Source organism: Carassius carassius, chromosome 44, assembly GCF_963082965.1.
Source record: "Carassius carassius chromosome 44, fCarCar2.1, whole genome shotgun sequence".
NCBI lineage: Eukaryota > Metazoa > Chordata > Actinopteri > Cypriniformes > Cyprinidae > Carassius > Carassius carassius.
The window spans coordinates 16,392,416-16,414,008 of record NC_081798.1 but is presented as its reverse complement, the minus strand read 5'-3'; the positions used below and the strand labels follow the sequence as shown (position 1 = coordinate 16,414,008).

The following is a 21,593-nucleotide window of genomic DNA, read 5'->3' as shown; positions in this document are numbered from 1 at the left end:
GGATGAAGAAACCTCCCCCTTTAATTGCAATGAGAATCTCTTGAACACCACACAACTCAATATTGAGGCATGCTTTACAAGAAAATATATTATCTATATAATTTGTAATTACATTCTGTAGAGGTTTGGTGTTGTGCTTTTATTATATTATCAGACAAGACCACAACAACAACAAAAACAAAAAAAACATTTTCTCACAATAATCACAATAACTTATAGAGAGGCACCAATCGAAGGGTTACTATTAATACATAACGTTTCGGTGTGAAATTTACTTGATTTTTTTTGTGTGTGTGTGTGTGTGGGCAAAAAATAAATAAATAAATAAAAATGTCCAAACACATTGAAAAGCACAGCACAGCAACTACCGATTAGATCCTGCACCTTAAAGAGGAATGTTATATAACATGTACATTTATCTGATGCTTTTATCCAAAGCGACTTACAATTACTATATATGTCGGAGGTCACACACCTCTGTAGAAACTAGGGGTTAGGTGTCTTGCTCAGGGACACATTGGGGTCTCACAGTGTATTGGAACCCAGGTCTCTCATGCCAAAGGCATGTGTCTTATCCACTGCGCCAACAAACACATATAAGCATGGAAATCACTTTAAATCAATATTGGAGTGGACTGTTGATGTGAACGTATTGTACATGGTTATCAAAGCATGTGGTGCATAGACTGAAAATAACTTGGTCATACCCCTACAATTTGCCAATAAATTAAAGATCAGCCATTTTCAGTTAAAGAATGTTATTTTATTGGAAAAGCCTGAAAGATAAAGGACAATAAAAATGATTTTTGCTGAACTCTACAGCTGAGTGACAGTGAAGTCCGAGAGCTCTAGCTGTGTGACAGTCTGGAATGGTACGAGCCAACATCCAACCACAGGAGCAGAAGCAAGTCTGTAGTCCTTCACCATCACCCTGAAATAACAACACACGCAGCCATGGTGAGGGTTAGCAGAATAATAACATGTAAAAATTATTTCCAACTCTAAACTTATGAACAGTAATGTATGATTTTTATTAAATATGATTTACCAATATTTAAATTATACTCTATATAATTTTCTTAGTTTTGTTCTCTAAATGAAACAAGAAGTTATTGAATGTAGTATTAAAAACCGTTTTTGAGTACATTTACTGATCACTTACAGAGATGTCTTCACTTCCTGGTCCTTTAACTTTAAAGTTGGTGTTTGTGTTCCTTGGATCTCATCATATGAAATATCAGACTCTCCTTAAAATTGTATACACAGACATTTAAGATTTTTCTGAATTTTGGTTTAATAACCACTATATCATCACTGAAGGACTATCCTCGGTATCAGTTGAGATTTAATGTTGATATGTAACTTATGATTGAAATGTGAAGCACTCTTACCTAAAACACCTGTCAAACTGACATCTTTTGGCCTGGTCCGAACAGCAGGCCACAGAAACATGTCCAATTGTTCCTTATGGAGAAGAATAACGATGTGAATATTTCCCATGGTGACGTCTATTTCATTGCTCCGTAGAATCAGAGAGACACTGATGAAACATAAAAGATGGAGAATGAATTCTATCTCTTATGTTAACAAAGAGCTATAACATACACAAGTTCAGTAAAAACTCATATAGTTTAACGGTATTAATATACCCCTCAGTATTGTTTTGAGTCAGTTCCTGGCCCCACAAGAACTCAACTTGATTCTGGCCATCATGGTATCTGATAGACGTTGTTTTTATAGTAAGATGATGGTTTGTTTTGTAATGTAAAGCAATTTGATTGAATCCAGTTTGTCCAGTCAGGGATTCTCCATTCATAGAGAACTCTAGGACACAAAAACATTTAATTCAAGAAACAGATGACTTCTAAAAGGATGTGTTTGCAGTAAATGTGTAATAGTAACCTGAAGCTGAATCCTGTAGGAGTCTCAGTTTGTGAGGAAGAGGAACTTCGAAACAGAGTGGCTTAGACTGACCAACAACAGGCAGCAGGATACGATTGCTACCTGTATGAAGTGTTATAGCTAAGACAGAACATAACCAAATGCAAAAAAAAAAAAAAACAACTTCAACGTTTCTTACATTATCAAAATTGATTTGCCATAGTTTAGAAAATGTTAATAAAATATGATAAGAGTTAAAAAAATATATCTGGTGTCTGAATCATTTTTGGTTTGAATGTATAATTATTATTATATAAAATTCCATAGTTAAGTTTGAGAGATCTTTATGTACCTGACATAGTAACAGGAACAAGTACAGTCTCTGGAAGTGTGGGCCTTTGATATAAGCCCAAGGTATCGGTTTCCTCTGGAACTGATAAAATTAGACTTAATGTACGTTTTGTATGCATTTACCTGACATAAGGCAGAGCGTCTCAGTTATGTTACCCTCATTTAGGGAACAGAGATGTTACATTATAGGGTATTGTTTGTAGAATTGAGAAAAAATAAGGTATTTAATTCATTTTGGAATAAGACTGGGGATGCCTCTGTACATTGATGCATTAATCTTTCCCTCTATCCTGACTAGTCTCCCAGTTCCTGCCACTAAAAAACATCCCCACAGCATGATGCTGCAACCACCATCTACACTGTTGGGATGGTATTGACCAGGTGATGAGTGGTGTCTGGTTTCCTTCAGACATGACGCTTTCCATTCAGACCAAAGAGTTCAATCTTTTTTTTATTATGGCCTGAGAATCCTTCAGGTGCCTTTTGGCAAATTCCAGGCGGCTGTCATGTGCCTTTTACTGAGAAGTGGCTTCTGTCTGGCCACTCTACCACAGGCCTGATTGGTGGAGTGCTGCTGATATTGTTTTTCTTCTGGAAGGTTCTCCTCTCTCCACAGAGAAATGCTGGAGCTTTGTCAGAGCGACCATTGGGTTCTTGGTCACCTCCCTGACCAAGAACCTTCTCCCCAGATCGCTCAGTTTGGCCATGTGATCTGCTCTAGGAAGAATTCTGGTGATTCCGAACTTCTACCATTAAGGGATGATGGAGGCTACTGTGCTCATTGGGACCTTCAATGCTGCTGAATTTTTTCTGTACTCTTCCCCAGATCTGCACCTTGATACAATCTGGTCTCAGACAATTCCTTGTACTTCATGGCTTTGTTTGTGCTCTAACATACGCTGTTAACAGTGGGACCTTATATAGACAGGTCTTTCCAAATCATGTCCAATTAACTGATTTACCACAGGTAGACTCCAATCAAGTTGTAGAAACATCTGTAAGATGATCAGTGGAAACAGGATGCACCTGAGCTCAATTTTGAGTGTCAAGGCAAAGGCTGTGAATACTTATGTACATCTGATTTTTTTTTGTTTTTTATTTTTTATACATTTGCAAAGATTTCAAACAAACTTCTTTCACGTTGTCATTATGGGGTATTGTTTGTAGAATTTTGAGGAAAATAATGTATTGAATTAATTTTGGAATAAGACTGTGACATAACAAAATGTTGAAAAGGTAAAACGTTGTAAATACTTTCCGGATGTACTGTAGCTTGCAAACTTGCAATAATTAAAGAAAGTCAAAGAGCAGTTGATTTCATTCAGTTGAAATTAAATTATTATTATAATTATTACTATAAGAAATTTTTGGACAGAGAACATTGCAACATTGTCATACATACCCTCAGCTACTAGAAGGCGTACTGTGAATGGAGATGATTCAACTATTAAAAAAAAACAATAAAAAAAAACTTTAGTTTCTTACCAAGTAGAATAATTTATATTCATTTAATAATTGATAATTAGACAAGACATACTGTACATTATATGCACAAGGTAGCAGCATTTATTCATTACAGAATTTGGCTGATGGCTGATAAATGTAGAAGAGAAAAGAAATTAAGACACCTATATGCAGTAGTATCACTAAGAAAGAGATATCATTCACCTGAATTTTTTTTTCATGTTGTGAGCATGAATAAAAAATCTGTTTATTACAAATTCATTTTCAATATTTGTTTTTTATTGCGACTCCAGCATTTTGTACCCCATTTGCATTGCCCTTTTTCCATCAAAATTGTGAAAATATGTATATCATGCCAAAACAAATGGAGGGCTTTTAAGTAAATTATTTTACTTAAATTTCAGTTAATTCTTTTATTTTTTTCAAATGTATGTTGAACAGTAGATCCTATTGTGAATGATCTATTGTTGTGTTCTCACAAAGAATTGAGGCTCCTAATAGTCTTAATGATGTGATGTAAATTTGAATACTGCTAGGTCTGAACACTATGGAAGCTATAAGATAAGAGTGGGTAAAATGATCTACATATTAAAAGAAGAAAGCTTTTAGAAGAAGAAACAATGCCACGCAAACCTGGATCATCGGGAGGTGCACTAATAACATAGTGTGGTTTAATAAGTCCTGGTGCTAGGGAATGAAAAAAAAATGTTAATAATAATAATAATAACAACAATTAATTCATAATTACTGTATGTGTTTAACTTTTTGAAAATTATGACCTGCTTACTTTTAATCAAAATAAGTTATATTAAATATAATTATCAACTAATGTAAAAAAAAATAAAATACATTTAAAAAAATCAACACAAAATAATTTTTTCATTGATTCTCCATCCTATGTATTTTACATTTTTCCTTAAGCTATCGCTACTTTGAATTCTCTGTAATAGTTTACATAAATAGAGTACCTGAACTGTTTGTTTCTTTATTTATACTTGCACGCAAATGGACCGACTCAACAGAACAGAGAGGACGGGTTTACCAGCGCCACGGAACTGACAGCAGCACTGATCAGTTACAACAGTGTGGCGCGTACATTACTCTTCTTCTTCTAATGACATTTTATTGCCGATGACAAACCAACTTTTTTGTGCTACACTAAATCGCTTTCAAAATCGGCAATGAATCGCCTGCGATTTTGAAATCGATTTTGTGTAGATTGTCAGTGAAATACGACTCTATGTAGTAAATGTCAACCAGTGCTGCCAAGTCTGCGGTTGTTTTTCATGTCCACTGGTCGATTTTAACCAGGGGAACCCCACAAAAAACGTGTATTTTATCGCCCAGAACGAAACGCAATTGGGCAGGTTTTGTTTTGAAAACCTGGCAACCCTGATCTGAAGGCACGTGCTGGTTATATAATACTAATCACAGGAGCGCCTTTACTGATGAGATGCACATGAAAATCGCATTCGGTTTTTTGCACAGCCCTACATTTATTCATTATAAAATTCATTTGAATGCTGTCTATCACGCGTAATACAGCCCGGTAGCTGACCCACAGGTAGATGCTGGATTTTTTTTGGGGGGGGGTCGATGGAAACAATCATTAAGTGTGTTGAGGTCAGTCTGTCTTAGAATGTTTCAGCTAGTGGTGTAGTGTGTCCCCAGCTTTAAGGTCATTGTCCTGTTGGAAGATGAACCATCGCCCCAGTCTAGAGGAGGTTTTCATCAAAGGTTTCCTCTGGGAGCTGGCCTGTTAGGGTGACTGGAGTGGAAGGTGTTTAGTAAGTTCGGATCCAGGATGTCGTTGCGTGGGATCCATGAACGTTCCTCTGGACCATATCCTTCCCAGTCCACTAGGTATTCAAGTTGTCCACCACGCTGCCGGGAGTCCAGGATGTCTTGTACTTTATAGGCAGCACCGTCTTCAAGGAGGAGTGGAGGGGGGGCTTCGGCTTCGCCAGGTTCTGTGGAGGGAGAAACAGAGGGATGGTGAGGTTTAAGGAGGGACACATGGAAAGTGGGGTGAATCCGGTACTCAGGTGGTAATTGGAGTTTGAAAGTGACCGGATTGATCTGCTCAAGGATGGTGAATGGGCCAATGAATCTGGGACTTAGCTTGCGGCAGGGCAGGCACAGGCGGATGTCCCGGGTGGACAGCCAGACCTTCTGACCGGGTTGGTATACCGGATCCTCAGATCGGCAAAGGTTATCTGTCATCCTGCACCTGCGTAGGGCCCGCTGGAGTTGGTGGTGGGCCGTTTCCCAGACCCTCTCGCTCTCCCGGAACCAGTAGTCGATGGCGGGGACATCCGAGGGTTCTCCTGACCAGGGGAAGAGTGGAGGTTGGTAGCCGAGCACGCACTGGAATGGAGTGAGTCCGGTGGTAGTTTGTCGCAGGGAGTTCTGTGCGTACTCGGCCCACACTAGGAACTGGTTCCAGGAGTTCTGGTGGCCATAGCAGAAGGTACGGAGGAAGCGTCCAATCTCCTGAACCTTCCTCTCCATCTGCCCGTTGGATTGTGGATGGTATCCGGAGGACAGACTGATGGCCACACCTAGGAGCGAATGGAATGCTTTCCATACCCAGGAGATGAACTGAGGACCTCTGTCTGAGACAATGTCTTCTGGGATGCCGAAGTACCTGAAGACATGGTTAAATAGTAACTCGGCCGTTTCCATGGCCGTGGGCAGACCTTTCAGGTGGAGAAGATGACATGACTTAGAAAATCTCTCCACTATGACAAGAATGCAGGTATTATTAGCAGAAGGAGGAAGATCAGTAATAAAATCCACCACTAGGTGTGACCAAGGGGCGATTAGGGACGGGCAGAGGATGGAGCTTGCCTGATGGTAAATGGCGTGGGCTTTTAGAGATGGCGCAGTCTGTACATCCGTTCACGTACCTTCTGACGTCAGAGGCCATGTTGGGCCACCAGAAGCATTCCCTTAGCAACGAGAGGGCTTCATTGACCCCCGGGTGACCAGTGCCAAGAGAGGTGTGAGCGGAGTGAATGAGTGGGCAACCCAGCGGGGTGTTGGTAGCAGGATCGGATGGAGGAAGGGTCTCGGCAGACCAGGTAATGGGGCTGATGATGACTTTTTCCGGGAGTATGGTCTCTGGTTCCTCTAGGTTTTCTTTGGGGGCGTGACACCGGGACAGGGCCAGCAGGCCTGTCTTGGATTTAATCTCTTGGCGACCCGAAGATATTCAAGGTTCTTGTGGTCAGTGAGAACCAGAAAGGGGTGTTTGGCTCCCTCCAGCCAATGCCTCCATTCTTCAAGGGCCAACTTAATGGCCAACAGCTCACGGTTGCCGATGTCATAATTTACCTCCGCCGGGTTGAGCTTCCGGGAGAAGAAGGCGCATGGGTGGAGGCGACTGGGATTCCCCTGCTGCTGAGATAAGACTGCTCCCACTCCGGTAGTAGAGGCGTCGACTTCAACGACGAAGGGTCGATTGGGGTCAGGATGGACCAGGAGTGGAGCGGTCGTAAATGCCTTCTTGAGGGAGTTGAAGGCCTCTGTGGCGGCTGGAGTCCAAGAGAGTTATTTTGGTTTATTCCGGAGGAGGCTAGTGAGAGGGTTGGTGATGGCACTGTAATTTTGGATGAAACGTCTGTAGAAATTGGCAAAGCCAAGAAATCGTTGGAGTTCTTTAATGGTGGTAGGAATGGGCCAATTTCTCACAGCATTTACCTTCCCCTCATCCATCCGGATGCCACTGCTGTTGATGTTGTAACCAAGGAACTGCACTGAGGGCTGATGGAACGAGCATTTCTCAGCCTTGAGGTAGAGCTGAAAGGCCCTCAGACATTGCAGGACCTCCGCAACTTGGCAATGATGTTCCGCTAGGCTCCGGGAGTAAATGAGGAAATCATCAATACAGACGAGGACGAACTTATGGAGGAACTCCCGGAGCACCTCATGGATGAAATCCTGGAAGATTGAGGGGGCGTTAACAAGTCCATATGGCATCAGGCAGTACTCAAAGTGGCCAGTAGGGTTGATGAAGGCAGTTTTCCACTCGTACCCCTCACGTATCCGGATGAGGTTGTAGGCGCTGCGGAGGTCCAACTTGGTGAAGACAGTGGCACCACGGAGATGTTCCAGGGCAGCTGGGACGAGGGGAAGTGGATAATGAAACTTGACAGTTATGTTATTCAGAGCCCGAAAATCGATACAGGGTTGTAAGCCTCCGTCCTTCTTCTCTACAAAGAAGAAACTTGAAGCAGCAGGGGATTTAGATGGACGAATGTAACCCTGGGCCAGAGCCTCCTTGATGTTCTCCTCCATGGCCTTCTCCTCCGGAATGGAAAGGGGGTAGATCCTTCCTTTAGTCACTGGTTCACCCGGAAGCAGATCGATGGCACAGTCCCATGGCCGGTGTGGAGGCATCTTGGAAGCCCGTTTGGGGCAGAATACTTCACTGAAGGGGGCGTAGCATGTCGGGATGGAGATGGATTGGTTTTCCACCGGGCTCTCTATGGAGGTAGTACAAACTGCAAGAGGTGCAGGGGTAGGTTTGGCTGGAACAGGACAACCGGTGATGCAGCTCTGGAAACAGGAATCGCCATACTTCAGGACTTCGCCTGTCTTCCACGAGATGACAGGGTTATGCTGAGTCCAAATCGAATCGACCCACTGAAGAGCTTTACCTTGCAGTTGGGATATTAACAGAGGTGGGTAGAGTACCCAAAAACTGTACTCAAGTAAAAGTAAAAGTACTAGTCTTGAATAGTTACTTGAGTAAGAGTAAAAGAGTATCGGATAAAAAAAATCTACTCAAGTAGTTAGTTACTAGTTACTTTTGGTCATATATACTGAGCCTATTTTTATTTAGATATATAGATAAAATGTATGTAATGTATGTGTGTGTGTATAAATGTATATATTTCATCAGCCTTTACTCCAATTTATGTAATTTATTAAAAAACCCTGTCTGTTTACTTAAGTAACATATATAGGTGTCATGCCATAACATATTTTTAATACGACTGACTTTATATTAAATGTGAATTTAGCATTGAAAGTTAATGTGATATAAATATTGCTACTAATCTTTCATTGTTCAGAAAGAGAGCAAATAACATTTACATTATTAAAGATCATTTTCACTGACAGTCTAGATTTCAATCACTCTCAGAAACTCCCATTAAATCACTGAAACTGTTAACACTGTGAAATCAATAATCTTATTTACAGATTCGTACACACATCTGCACTTTGTTGTTTCTGACGAGAGAATTAGCCAGAAAGAGGTATTCAGTCAGTGAGCGAGTGAAGGAAGCACCGGCATTTTAGCGATGACTCATCGGAACACCTCTGATTGGCCAATGCTTTAATAAGCTCAAAAGAATCATGTGTGATTTGTTATAATGCGCAGCGCTGTAAAAACACATCTATCTCTGGCTCAGCGCCAGCAAGCAATCACAGATCTGAATTTAGCAGCTGATGATATGTATTAAAATTAATAAAATCTTAATCGGCTATTTTTTGTCTTTTGGAAGCTGCATTCAACTTGACTCCCCTCTGTTATAAGCCACACACATACAACAAACTAATGTCACAGTGGTATCGTGTAGCTACTGTAATCGAATGTAGCCCAAGTTATTACCTGTTAAATAGTAGACAGCACATGCGGTGTTCATCTAATAAGGATCTCCATCGCAAGCGAATAATAGCCTTTGCAGATTTGCTTTCATTTCAGTGCAGTTCCATAGCCACGTTTTCAACGCTGCTGATGTTCTTAAACGTTAAAACTCTGAGTGAACCGCTTCAGACGCTCAGCGCGTGTGGCAGGGAACTGAACGAATCATTCAAACTGATTCATGAACCAATTCACTCGTTTGCCAATTGGTTTGATCAAGCCTTTGAACAGAATTGACTCAAAAGAATGAATCATTCACGAATGGGCATCGCTCATTGCCCAGAGAAAAGTAGACGGAGCGTTTGGAATAAACTGAAGCATTTATAACATTTATTAGATTAAGATAAAGTAACGAGAGGATCGTCGCCCACAGTAACGAAGTAAAAGGACAGATTTTTCCCCAAAAATTTACTCAAGTAAGAGTATAAAGTACCCATCTTTAAATATACTCCGAAAAGTATTAGTTACCCCAAAAAATTACTCAAGTAAATGTAACGAAGTAAATGTAACTCGTTACTACCCACCTCTGGATATTAAGAAGGCTACCTTGGATCTCTCGGTTGGGTATAAGCGCGGTTGCATCTCCAGGACCAGTGAGCATTGAAGTTGAAAACCGCTGCAATCCTCCGCCGAACCAGAGTAGGGCTCTGACTTGGCCATGGGACTGGCGTGCACGGCAGGTGAGGAAGTGCTGGAGTTGTTGGCAGAAGTGCTCGCTGGTGTCGGGGATGCGGGTAGAGTGGTTAGTGTCCGACGTAATGCATAATGCGTAATAGAGTTAGTCCTTAGAGTTATCATAAAGGTAAGACCTTGTTGCGAATGAGACCGGACGCTGACTGAGTGCGTGTGTGTGGTATTTGTAGTGCAGAGGTGATTGGATGTTGATGAGGGCCAAGTGGAACTGCTCGGTACTCAGGTGAGGGCGTGCGCTGTGATTGGATGGAGGTGGAACCTGGCGTGTCTGTAACACCACCACCGTGCTTCACTGTTGGGATGGTACTGACCAGGTGATGAGTGGTGTCTGGTTTCCTTCAGACATGACGCTTTCCATTCAGGCCAAAGAGTTCAATCTTTTTTTTATTATGGCCTGAGAATCCTGCAGGTGCCTTTCGGCAAATTACAGGCCGGTTGTCATGTGCCTTTTACTGAGAAGTGGCTTCCGTCTTGCCACTCTTCCACAGGCCTGATTGGTGGAGTGCTGCTGAGATTGTTTTTCTTCTGGAAGGTTCTCCTCTCTCCACAGAGAAATGCTGGAGCTCTGTCAGAGCGACCATTGGGTTCTTGTCACCAACCTGACTAAGAACCTTCTCCCCAGATCGCTCAGTTAGGGCCATGTGATCCGCTCTAGGAAGAATTCTGGTGATTCCGAACTTCTTCCATTAATAGATGATGGAGGCTTCTGTGCTCATTGGGACCTTCAATGCTACTGAATTTTTTCTGTACTCTTCCCCAGATCTGCACCTTGATACAATCCGGTCTCAGACAATTCCTTGTACTTCATGGCTTTGTTTATGCTCTAACATACGCTGTTAACAGTGGGACCTTATATAGACAGGTGTGTGTCTTTCCAAATCATGTCCAATTAACTGATTTACCACAGGTAGACTCCAATCAAGTTGTAGAAACATCTCTAAGATGATCAGTGGAAACAGGATGCACCTGAGCTCAATTTTGAGTGTCAAGGCAAAGGCTGTGAATACTTATGTACACGTGATTTTTTTATATATATATATAAATTTGCAAAGATTTCAAACAAACTTCTTTCACGTTGTCATTATGGGGTAAGGAAAATATTGAATTAATTTTGGAATAAGACTGTAAGATAACAAAATGTGGATAAGGTGAAGCATTGTGAATACTTTCTGAATGTACTGTAGCAGCACTTATTCATTACAGAATTTGGCTGATGGCTGATAAATGTAGAAGAGAAAACAGATTAAAACAACTACATGCAGCAGTATCACTAAGAAGGCTATATTGTACACCTGAAAAAAAAAGAAAATATGCTGTGAGCATGAATAAAAAATCTGTTTATTACAAATTCATTTTCAATATTTGTGTTTTATTGCGACCCAGTTTGCCTTGCAATTTTTCCATCAAAATTTAAAATATATATATATCCTGCCAAAATAAATGGAGGGCTTTAAAGTAAATTATTTCACTTAAATTTCAGTAAATTCTTTTCTTCCAAATGCATGTTGAACAGTAGACCTTATTGTGAATGATCTATTGATATGTAAATTTTAATACTGCTAGGTCTGAACCTGTTTTTATACAGTCTATGGTCTGAACACTAGAAGCTATAAGATAAGAGTGGGTAAAATGATCTACTTATTAAAAAAAGAAAGCTTTTAGAAGACACAATGCATACCACACAAACCTGGATGATCGGCAGGTGCACCAACACTATGGTGTTGCTGAATAAATCCTGGTGCTGTGGAATGAAAAAAATATATATATATAATAATCTTCAAGGCAGATGCAGTGTATTTAAGTAAACAAAATAAAAATGAATGCATTTTCTAATTATATGTTAAGTCTCATTGTGAACTATGTATCCATGTACTGTATGTGTTTCACTTTTTGACAATTATGACCTTCCTTTTAATCAAAATAAGTTATATTAAATAACTGTCTTATGGTGAAAATGACTGACTTCTCTGGTGGTGTATGCAGGACAATTATCAGCTAATGTAAAAAATCAAAAACACCATCTCCTATGTATTTTACATTTTTCCATAAGCTATTGCTACTTTGAATTCTCTGCAGTAGTTTACATAAACAGAGTACATAGAGAACGGTTTGTTTCATTATTTTAACTTACATGCAAATAGACCGTAAGATACAGATACTTTGTAAAAAAAAAAAAAAAAAGAAAAAAAATACAAAGATAAACCTTATTTACTGCATGTGGCCATCAAAACTCAATTTCTGAAGAAAAGTTTTTCTGATGAGGTCAGAAAAACTCTGAGAAGAAGGCGCATGGGTGGAGGCGACTGGGATTCCCCTGCTGCTGAGATAAGACTGCTCCCACTCCGGTAGTAGAGGTGTCGACTTCAACGACGAAGGGTCGATTGGGGTCAGGATGGACCAGGAGTGGAGCGGTCGTAAATGCCTTCTTGAGGGAGTTGAAGGCCTCTGTGGCGGCTGGAGTCCAAGAGAGTTATTTTGGTTTATTCCGGAGGAGGCTAGTGAGAGGGTTGGTGATGGCACTGTAATTTTGGATGAAACGTCTGTAGAAATTGGCAAAGCCAAGAAATCGTTGGAGTTCTTTAATGGTGGTAGGAATGGGCCAATTTCTCACAGCATTTACCTTCCCCTCATCCATCCGGATGCCACTGCTGTTGATGTTGTAACCAAGGAACTGCACTGAGGGCTGATGGAACGAGCATTTCTCAGCCTTGAGGTAGAGCTGAAAGGCCCTCAGGCATTGCAGGACCTCCGCAATGTGGCAATGATGTTCCGCTAGGCTCCGGGAGTAAATGAGGAAATCATCAATATAGACGAGGACGAACTTATGGAGGAACTCCCGGAGCACCTCATGGATGAAATCCTGGAAGATGGAGGGGGCGTTAACAAGTCCATATGGCATCAGGCAGTACTCAAAGTGGCCAGTAGGGGTGATGAAGGCAGTTTTCCACTGGTACCCCTCACGTATCCGGATGAGGTTGTAGGCGCTGCAGAGGTCCAACTTGGTGAAGACAGTGGCACCACGGAGATGTTCCAGGGCAGCTGGGATGAGGGGAAGTGGATAACGAAACTTGACAGTTATGTTATTCAGAGCCCCAAAATCGATACAGGGTTGTAAGCCTCCGTCCTTCTTCTCTACAAAGAAGAAACTTGAAGCAGCAGGGGATTTAGATGGACGAATGTAACCCTGGGCCAGAGCCTCCTTGATGTACTCCTCCATGGCATTCTCCTCCGGAATGGAAAGGGGGTAGATCCTTCCTTTAGTCACTGCTTCACCCGGAAGCAGATCGATGGCACAGTCCCACGGCCGGTGTGGAGGCATCTTGGAAGCCCGTTTGGGGCAGAATACTTCACTGAAGGGGGCGTAGCATGTCGGGATGGAGATGGATTGGTTTTCCACCGGGCTCTCTATGGAGGTAGTACAAACTGCAAGAGGTGCAGGGGTAGGTTTGGCTGGGACAGGACAACCGGTGAAGCAGCTCTGGAAACAGGAATCGCCATACTTTAGGACTTCGCCTGTCTTCCACGAGATGACAGGGTTATGCTGAGTCCAAATCGAATCGACCCACTGAAGAGCTTTACCTTGCAGTTGGGATATTAAGAAGGCTACCTTGGATCTCTCGGTTGGGTATAAGCGCGGTTGCATCTCCAGGACCAGTGAGCATTGAAGTTGAAAACCGCTGCAATCCTCCGCCGAACCAGAGTAGAGCGCTGACTTGGCCATGGGACTGGCGTGCACGGCAGGTGAGGAAGTGCTGGAGTTGTTGGCAGAAGTGCTCGCTGGTGTCGGGGATGCGGGTAGAGTGGTTAGTGTCCGACATAATGCATAATGCGTAATAGAGTTAGTCCTTAGAGTTAGCATAAAGATAAGACCTTGTTGCGAATGAGACCGGACGCTGACTGAGTGCGTGTGTGTGGTATTTGTAGTGCAGAGGTGATTGGATGTTGATGAGGGCCAGGTGGAAGTGCTCAGTACTCAGGTGAGGGCGTGCGCTGTGATTGGATGGAGGTGGAACCTGGCGTGTATGTAACACCACCTCCGTGCTTCACTGTTGGGATGGTACTGACCAGGTGATGAGTGGTGTCTGGTTTCCTTCAGACATGACGCTTTCCATTCAGGCCAAAGAGTTCAATCTTTTTTTTATTATGGCCTGAGAATCCTTCAGGTGCCTTTTGGCAAATTCCAGGCGGCTGTCATGTGCCTTTTACTGAGAAGTGGCTTCTGTCTTGCCACTCTACCACAGGCCTGATTGGTGGAGTGCTGCTGAGATTGTTTTTCTTCTGGAAGGTTCTCCTCTCTCCACAGAGAAATGCTGGAGCTCTGTCAGAGCGACCATTGGGTTCTTGTCACCTACCTGACTAAGAACCTTCTCCCCAGATCGCTCAGTTTGGCCATGTGATCCGCTCTAGGAAGAATTCTGGTGATTCCAAACTTCTTCCATTAATGGATGATGGAGGCTTCTGTGCTCATTGAGACCTTCAATGCTACTGAATTTTTTCTGTACTCTTCCCCAGATCTGCACCTTGATACAATCCGGTCTTAGACAATTCCTTGTACTTCATGGCTTTGTTTATGCTCTAACATACGCTGTTAACAGTGGGACCTTATATAGACAGGTCTTTCCAAATCATGTCCAATTAACTGATTTACCACAGGTAGACTCCAATCAAGTTGTAGAAACATCTGTAAGATGATCAGTGGAAACAGGATGCACCTGAGCTCAATTTTGAGTGTCAAGGCAAAGGCTGTGAATACTTATGTACACGTGATATTTTTATATATGGGCTTTAAAGTAAATTATTTCCATTAAATTTCAGTAAATTCTTTTTTTTTTCCAAATACATGTTGAACAGTAGACCTTATTGTGAATGATCTATTGATATGTAAATTTTAATACTGCTAGGTCTGAACCTGTTTTTATACAGTCTATGGTCTGAACACTAGAAGCTATAAGATAAGAGTGGGTAAAATGATCTACTTATTAAAAGAAGAAAGCTTTTAGAAGACACAATGCATACCACACAAACCTGGATGATCGGCAGGTGCACCAACACTATGGTGTTGCTGAATAAATCCTGGTGCTGTGGAATGAAAAAAAATATATATATATATATATAATAATCTTCAAGGCAGATGCAGTGTATTTAAGTAAACAAAATAAAAATGAATGCATTTTCTAATTATTTGTTAAGTCTCATTGTGAACTATGTATCCATGTACTGTATGTGTTTCACTTTTTGACAATTATGACCTTACTTTTAATCAAAATAAGTTATATTAAATAACTGTCTTATGGTGAAAATGACTGACTTCTCTGGTGGTGTATGCAGGACAATTATCAGCTAATGTAAAAAATCAAAAACACCATCTCCTATGTATTTTACATTTTTCCTTAAGCTATTGCTACTTTGAATTCTCTGCAATAGTTTACATAAACAGAGTACATAGAGAACTGTTTGTTTCATTATTTATACTTACATGCAAATGGACCGTAAGATACAGATACTTTGTAAAAAAAAAAAAAAAAAAAGAAAAAAAATACAAAGATAAACCTTATTTACTGCATGTGGCCATCAAAACTCAATTTCTGAAGAAAGAAAACACTAGATAGCTGCTTTATAATAGAAACGGACTCTGTTGCCTCAACTTGTAGGATGCACAAATGAAGTAGCTTCATTTAATCATTTTTTATTAGATGTATTTGATAGACATGGTTAATATATTTGTTTAGAACTTTCATATTTCTGTTGTTTATTTAGCTGCAAAAAGGGACCTAGCACAAGGTTTGTACTCTTTTATAGCATATGACGAATCAGTTCTCACCTGGAAGTCTGGGTGGCTCTTCTTCCTCTTTGGGTTTGTCAGCAACTTCCACATCACCTTCTTGTGGTTTAGTAACGACCATTGAGGTGAGGGGAGTGACAAACTGGTATTTCAGGGAGAGTTTAATAGCTTCTTTCTTTTCATCCTCTTTCTCTTGTCCGTTAAGAAGTACCCTGAGACAGAACGATGCCATCAATGTTCAACTTAAATCACAGAATGTCAATTCACTCATAAACTTACTGTCTCTCCAGAAGCTGCTTCACTGTAAGGTAGGCCCACAACCTCTGCATGAAATCTTCATTCTCAGGTGGGACATCACTGGGGTCTTTTGTCATTATAGTGTCCTGATACATCACATTATTGCCTTTCTGCTCAGAAATAATAATACTAGTGAATATTTTTATTAGGAATGCTGTCAGTACCACTTTCACAGATAACCTACTATAAAACAAAGCTATTATTCACACCTTCTACACAATCGACCAGTGATCCTAATAAAATGCCACTAAAGAGAAGATTAGTGAAGATCTTACTGATAGTGCGATGACTTCAGTGGTGAAACTCTCCACACTGTTGTCCGTTATTTGTCCTGACACCACAATCTCAGAGCCATTGAAGTACAAACTAAAGCTGGTCTTGGTAAGGTTTGTCCCTCCTGGGTATTTAAGTTGAATATCAGTGAGGAGAGGGACAGCAACTTCTTCATAGAAGCCCTAAAAATCAAACAAACTTTAAATGTGCTCAAAGACAGAACAGTTCATAATTCGAGATGAATTCTCAGCTGATTATCTGTATTTCACCTGCAGCTGTAGATCAGCGTCTGAATCTTCATAAATCCTGCGAGCAACTCCACTATTTTCCAGTGACATCTTTGTCAGGAAGTCAAAGTTAACATCATATCCAAAACCAAGACAATAGAGGGGAAATTTAGTCCCAATGGCCTCTTTCACATTGGACATGATCTTCTCTTTGTTGGTTTCACCTGTATAAAAAAAAATTCTAATATTCAGATCACATGACAAATGGAAAGAAAAAATAATAATTATATAATGTGCAAAAAAATTAAAATGTGCAAAATTCCATTGACTTCCTAACCTCAATTTTATCAGAAAAACAACGCAAAAAATATGTTAAATAAACAATCAAATATTTGAAAGTACTATGTTTTTTTTTCGTACAATTATTTAAAAAAAAATAAAAAAATGGAAAAAATACAGTCACAAAAATGCTATTGTTAATGGTTAAACAGTAAAAATTGTCTTTTTGACTTTTTTTTTTTTTTTTTTTTGATCAGGCATTACAAACAATTATTATTTACGTATATTTGGTTTTATTTTACAATGTATAGGAATCACAAAGTGAGAAAGAATATATCACATATTCATAATAGTGCAGAATACAAGATGTGCTGACTGACGACATAAATGTTTAAGGCAGTTCTGATGCAGATTTTCCTTTAGACAGCTAAATGTGGGCAGTGAGTGTTTGTATGTATCAGTGTGAATCTGTGCCTGTAGTGGGATCTCCATCAGTCAGCAGGATCAGGATGGAGGCTGTTCCCTCTCGTGGATGTCGATTGATCATGTCCACTCCTGCTAGAACTGCAGCGTTTATGTCCGTGTCTAAAGAAAGACCAAACATAGTTGTGTCACTGTGAGGTACAACTTTCTTACTCCGTATGTAGCATTTAGTGCTGTAACTCACATCCTCTATCTCTGATCTTCCTCACAAAAGAATTTGCATTCTCCAGATTTGCCTCAGTAGCTTTGAGGAGCTCACGCTTCCATAAGCTAACTTCACTGTCAAAGGTGATCAATCCAAAGTGGTCATCCTCATCAAGATCACTTAAAATCCTCAGCAGTGCCAAACGAGTCTAAAGAATGACAGCATATCTAATAGTTATTCTTTCTCTATTATAAATGTATACTTACATTTACCAGATATGGACAGTTTTTTTTTTACTACTTTAAAGAAAGCAACTTCACACTGATTTCAATGCTGCAATATCCTCCAAAAATGGGTCAAGGGTTCAAGGGTTTTACTTTCAAAACATTTCATAGCTCGTTATGTGCTTTTGATTTGGTTGAAACGTTAACATTTACCTGTTTTATTTTTCGGCCGCTCATAGAACCACTCCGGTCAATGATAAACACCACATTTTTTGAAATACGTGGAACATCAGAGGGAGCAAAGTAGTGGACGAAATAGCCTTTTGATACCTGAGAAAACAGAAAAATGTCTTTCAAATGTTTTCTGTTTTTGTCATATTATATTATTTTACTTTTGTAAAGCATGTTATTTAATATGTACCATGATTTCTCCTTTAGGATTTTGTCTCTCAACATCGTATGTTATGAGCAGGTCACCATTCAGCCCATTTTCTCCACAGCTTTTACACTTGGTCTGTTGATCTTGTGTGGGGTAGAAGGTCACCCATGCCTGAAATTATCAGTTTGTTCATCTGGTAACTTTATTTGAAGTGTATGAGCATATTGAGAACATCTAAACTGTGTTTTAACCCTCATTTAAGCTCTTACATCTTTGTCTGCTCTGGTGGTTTTGATTGCATTGGCCAGATCACCGGTGCTCAAATCTCCTTTCACCTCCAAGAAGGAAATTCCTGGTTTCTCTTGGATGTGTACATCTATCTAATGTGAGGAAAAGAAACATCATCTAACTGTACCTTAAAATGGATTATTATTTTATGTTTAATTTCTTCCTTTACCTTGAAGTCAGCCACTGGCTGCATTGGTTGGGCATTGATGAGTAGCCCATATTTTCCGAGGCGACGCTTTAGCAGTTCCTCGTAGGTTAACTCAAAGGTCACTTTACTAAAAGCAGACACTGTTACTGAGGTTTTAAAGTCCTCTAAAGTCCTTCCAACAGATCTGAAATATATCAAAATAACAAATCCCAGAATATTACTAAACATATTACAAATACATATTTTATGGATCTAATTTAAAAAAAAATCCCATACTTGACCAGTCCAGCACTTTGTCCGCGAGATACTGCTTGATTGTATTGCTGCTGAGCTGCTTCTTTTTCCTTCACAACCCCATCATATGTTTTTCCCTCTATGGTCCTATGGAGAAAGTTACACAATGATGTTCTCTTAATGTACTAGAAACTTAAACTGTGTGTATTTCATAAAAAACATATCCATCTCACTCAAATGGTAGCACCACTAAACATGTTTGTTTGTATAAAAACATCTGTACTGTTACCGGTAGCTACTATATTTTGTTCTTTAAAAATTGCATACAGGTTATTTATTCTTGGACTAGTAGAAGGTATATTTTCTAAAACTTTATTATGTTCTTGTTTGGCTGTATTATAAGATTTACTTTATCTGATGCCCACGTGCTATAAATGGCTTCTTTCCCTCTTTATTTCTACTTATATAACACTACTCATGTTCACCCACATTCTGAATTTGCTGATGAAGGCATTCTTGGGAATCTTGACCTCAAACTGGATCTCTTGAGATTCATTCAGTGTGTTCGCAACACGGCTTGTGATGACTGTTGTGGCGTAGCGACTGGTGACCGTGGAGTTAATGTAGAAGCTGTATATATCCACATTTTTTTTCTGTTGACATTTACATTTATGCATTTAGCAGACATAGGCCAAAGCGACTTAAGGTGCATTCAGGTTATACATTTTTTTATTTTACCAGTATGTGTGTTCCCTGGGAATTGAACCCAGAACCTTTTGCACTGCTAACACAATGCTCTACCACTGAGCCACAGGAACATTGTTGAGACATTGAATAGTAAACTCATATTAAAGAATAGTCATCATGATTACTGCTCAAAATTGCATGGAGAAAAGGCCTTTGGACTGAAAGACAAATAACGTTTTGATGACTTCATCTCAGTGTACACAGTGTACACAACAGAAAGTTCTGTCAACTCAAACTGCATGTTTCTGTCAACAATGGCATTATAGACATAATCAAAATGAAAATGTCTAAACAGATAAACCAAGCAGTTGAGAATAAATCAGTTATAAGCAGTTTTGTTAAGAAAAAAGACATACATAATATAAAACAAGCTAGATCATATTAAATATCAAAATACATAATAAAAACTACTGTTCAAAAGTTTGGGAACTTTTTTTATGTATTTGAAAAGTCTATCAGGATTTATTTATGAGTATGAAGTAAAAAAAAAAAAAAAAACAACGGACAAAAAATGATTTGACCTAGATATGTTTTGTATCTAATAATTTTTTTGTTTTGTTTCTGGTCACTTTTGATTAATTTTAATGATTAAAAGTATTATTAGTATTATTTAAATCTGACCTCAAATTTATGACCAATAGTGTGTATTCAACAAGCATGAAGTATGTCTACCCCTTGATCTCAAATACAGATATAAATCTGTTGTTTTATCCTGAGTATTTAAGAATTTTGTCTTCTATCTTGAAGTAAAATTTTACCCTCACCTTCTTAACAGGGTCTGAAGTGGCTGAGATGAGAAACACACCCAAGATAATCAGCCGGAGAGCTGCTCGATCCATCATGACCTGCACATGAAACTGACCTCAAAACACATACTGTCTTTAAACTCAAGTCCACAGCATGCTATTGGCTGTTATTGACCGGATGAAGAAACCTCCCCCTTTAATTGCAATGAGGATCTCTTGAACACCACACAACTCAATATTGAGGCATGCTTTTCAAGAAAATATATTATCTATATAATTTGTAAATACATTCTGTAGAAGCTTGGTGTTGTGCTTTTAATATATTTTCAGACAGGACCACAAGAAATACATAATTTCCAGCAATTATCAAAATCAGTGCTTACAGAGGCATCAATCAAAGGGTTACTATGTATAGATCATTTTGGTTTGCAATTTTAATTGATATTTTATCACATGGTTTGCCCATTAAAGCTTGGGTGTATTTGTGTGAGCAAAGAAAAACACATTCATAAACATTCAGACAGTGCAACAGACGTGGTAATCCAAGCTTGCTAAAGATGAAAATAACTTGGTCATGCCCCTACTATTTGCCATTAAAAGACAATTTTATAACTATTTAATCAACAATCACCATTTAAAGAATATGTTATTATTGGAAAGATCAGCACAATAATGGATAATCTTTTTTTTTGTTTGTTTGTTTGTTTTTTGCTGAACTCTACAGCTGAGTGACGGTGAATTCCAAGAGCTCTCGCTTTGTGACAGTATGGAATGGTACAAGCCAACATCCAACCACAGGAGCAGAAGCAGTTCTGTAGTCCTTCACCATCACCCTGAAATAACTACACACTTACTTAAAAGTTTGTGCCAAAATGCATTTTTAATAGAAATTCAACTATATGGCCACTACCAGTCAAAACTTTGTAGTAATTAAGATATTAATAACTAAACACCAAATCAGCATAATGTTTTCTGAAGAATCATGTGCCACTTAAGACTGGAGTAATGATAATGAAAATTCAGCTTTGGCATCACAGGCATAAATTACATTCTAAAAATATGAAAGTAGAAAACAGTTATTTTAAATTATAATAATATTGTACGATATATATCGGTTCTACTTTTCTGGTAACATCAAATGCATTGCTCCGTAGAATCAGAGACACACTGGTGAAACAGAATAAACAGCCCGTTCACACCAAGAATGATATCTATAAAGACAATATGTAGTAATGAAGAGATAGGATCCAAATGCAAATGAAAGTTAGAGTTTATTGAGGGAGCTGTGATAAGTCTCTT

General features: G+C 39.5%; 1 protein-coding gene across 1 annotated transcript; it reads right to left on the bottom strand.

The window, feature by feature from the left end:
• Positions 1 to 800: 800 nt before the first annotated feature.
• Positions 801 to 20,424, bottom strand: LOC132126801 (inter-alpha-trypsin inhibitor heavy chain H3-like). Its single transcript, XM_059538313.1, has 20 exons — positions 20,313 to 20,424; positions 19,291 to 19,454; positions 18,844 to 18,948; positions 18,589 to 18,751; positions 18,401 to 18,511; positions 18,174 to 18,302; positions 17,966 to 18,082; positions 17,568 to 17,736; positions 17,375 to 17,485; positions 16,664 to 16,845; positions 16,397 to 16,576; positions 16,104 to 16,231; positions 15,864 to 16,036; positions 15,068 to 15,121; positions 11,299 to 11,334; positions 1,903 to 2,022; positions 1,650 to 1,824; positions 1,392 to 1,540; positions 1,163 to 1,247; positions 801 to 931 (listed from the first exon to the last, which is right to left on the bottom strand). Exons 1-20 carry the CDS (start codon positions 20,388 to 20,390, stop codon positions 817 to 819), a joined length of 2,544 nt encoding a protein of 847 aa, XP_059394296.1. The 5' UTR covers positions 20,391 to 20,424; the 3' UTR covers positions 801 to 816.
• Positions 20,425 to 21,593: the final 1,169 nt, after the last annotated feature.

Coding starts and splice junctions, on each gene's coding strand:
- LOC132126801 (XM_059538313.1), bottom strand. CDS start 20,390: ATGATGGATCGAGCAGCTCTCCGGCTGATTATCTTGGGTGTGTTTCTC. Junction 18,083..18,173: donor ATCCTAAAGGAGAAATCATG/GTACATATTAAA, acceptor CTGTTTTCTCAG/GTATCAAAAGGCTATTTCGT. Junction 17,737..17,965: donor GCGGCCGAAAAATAAAACAG/GTAAATGTTAAC, acceptor GTCATTCTTTAG/ACTCGTTTGGCACTGCTGAG.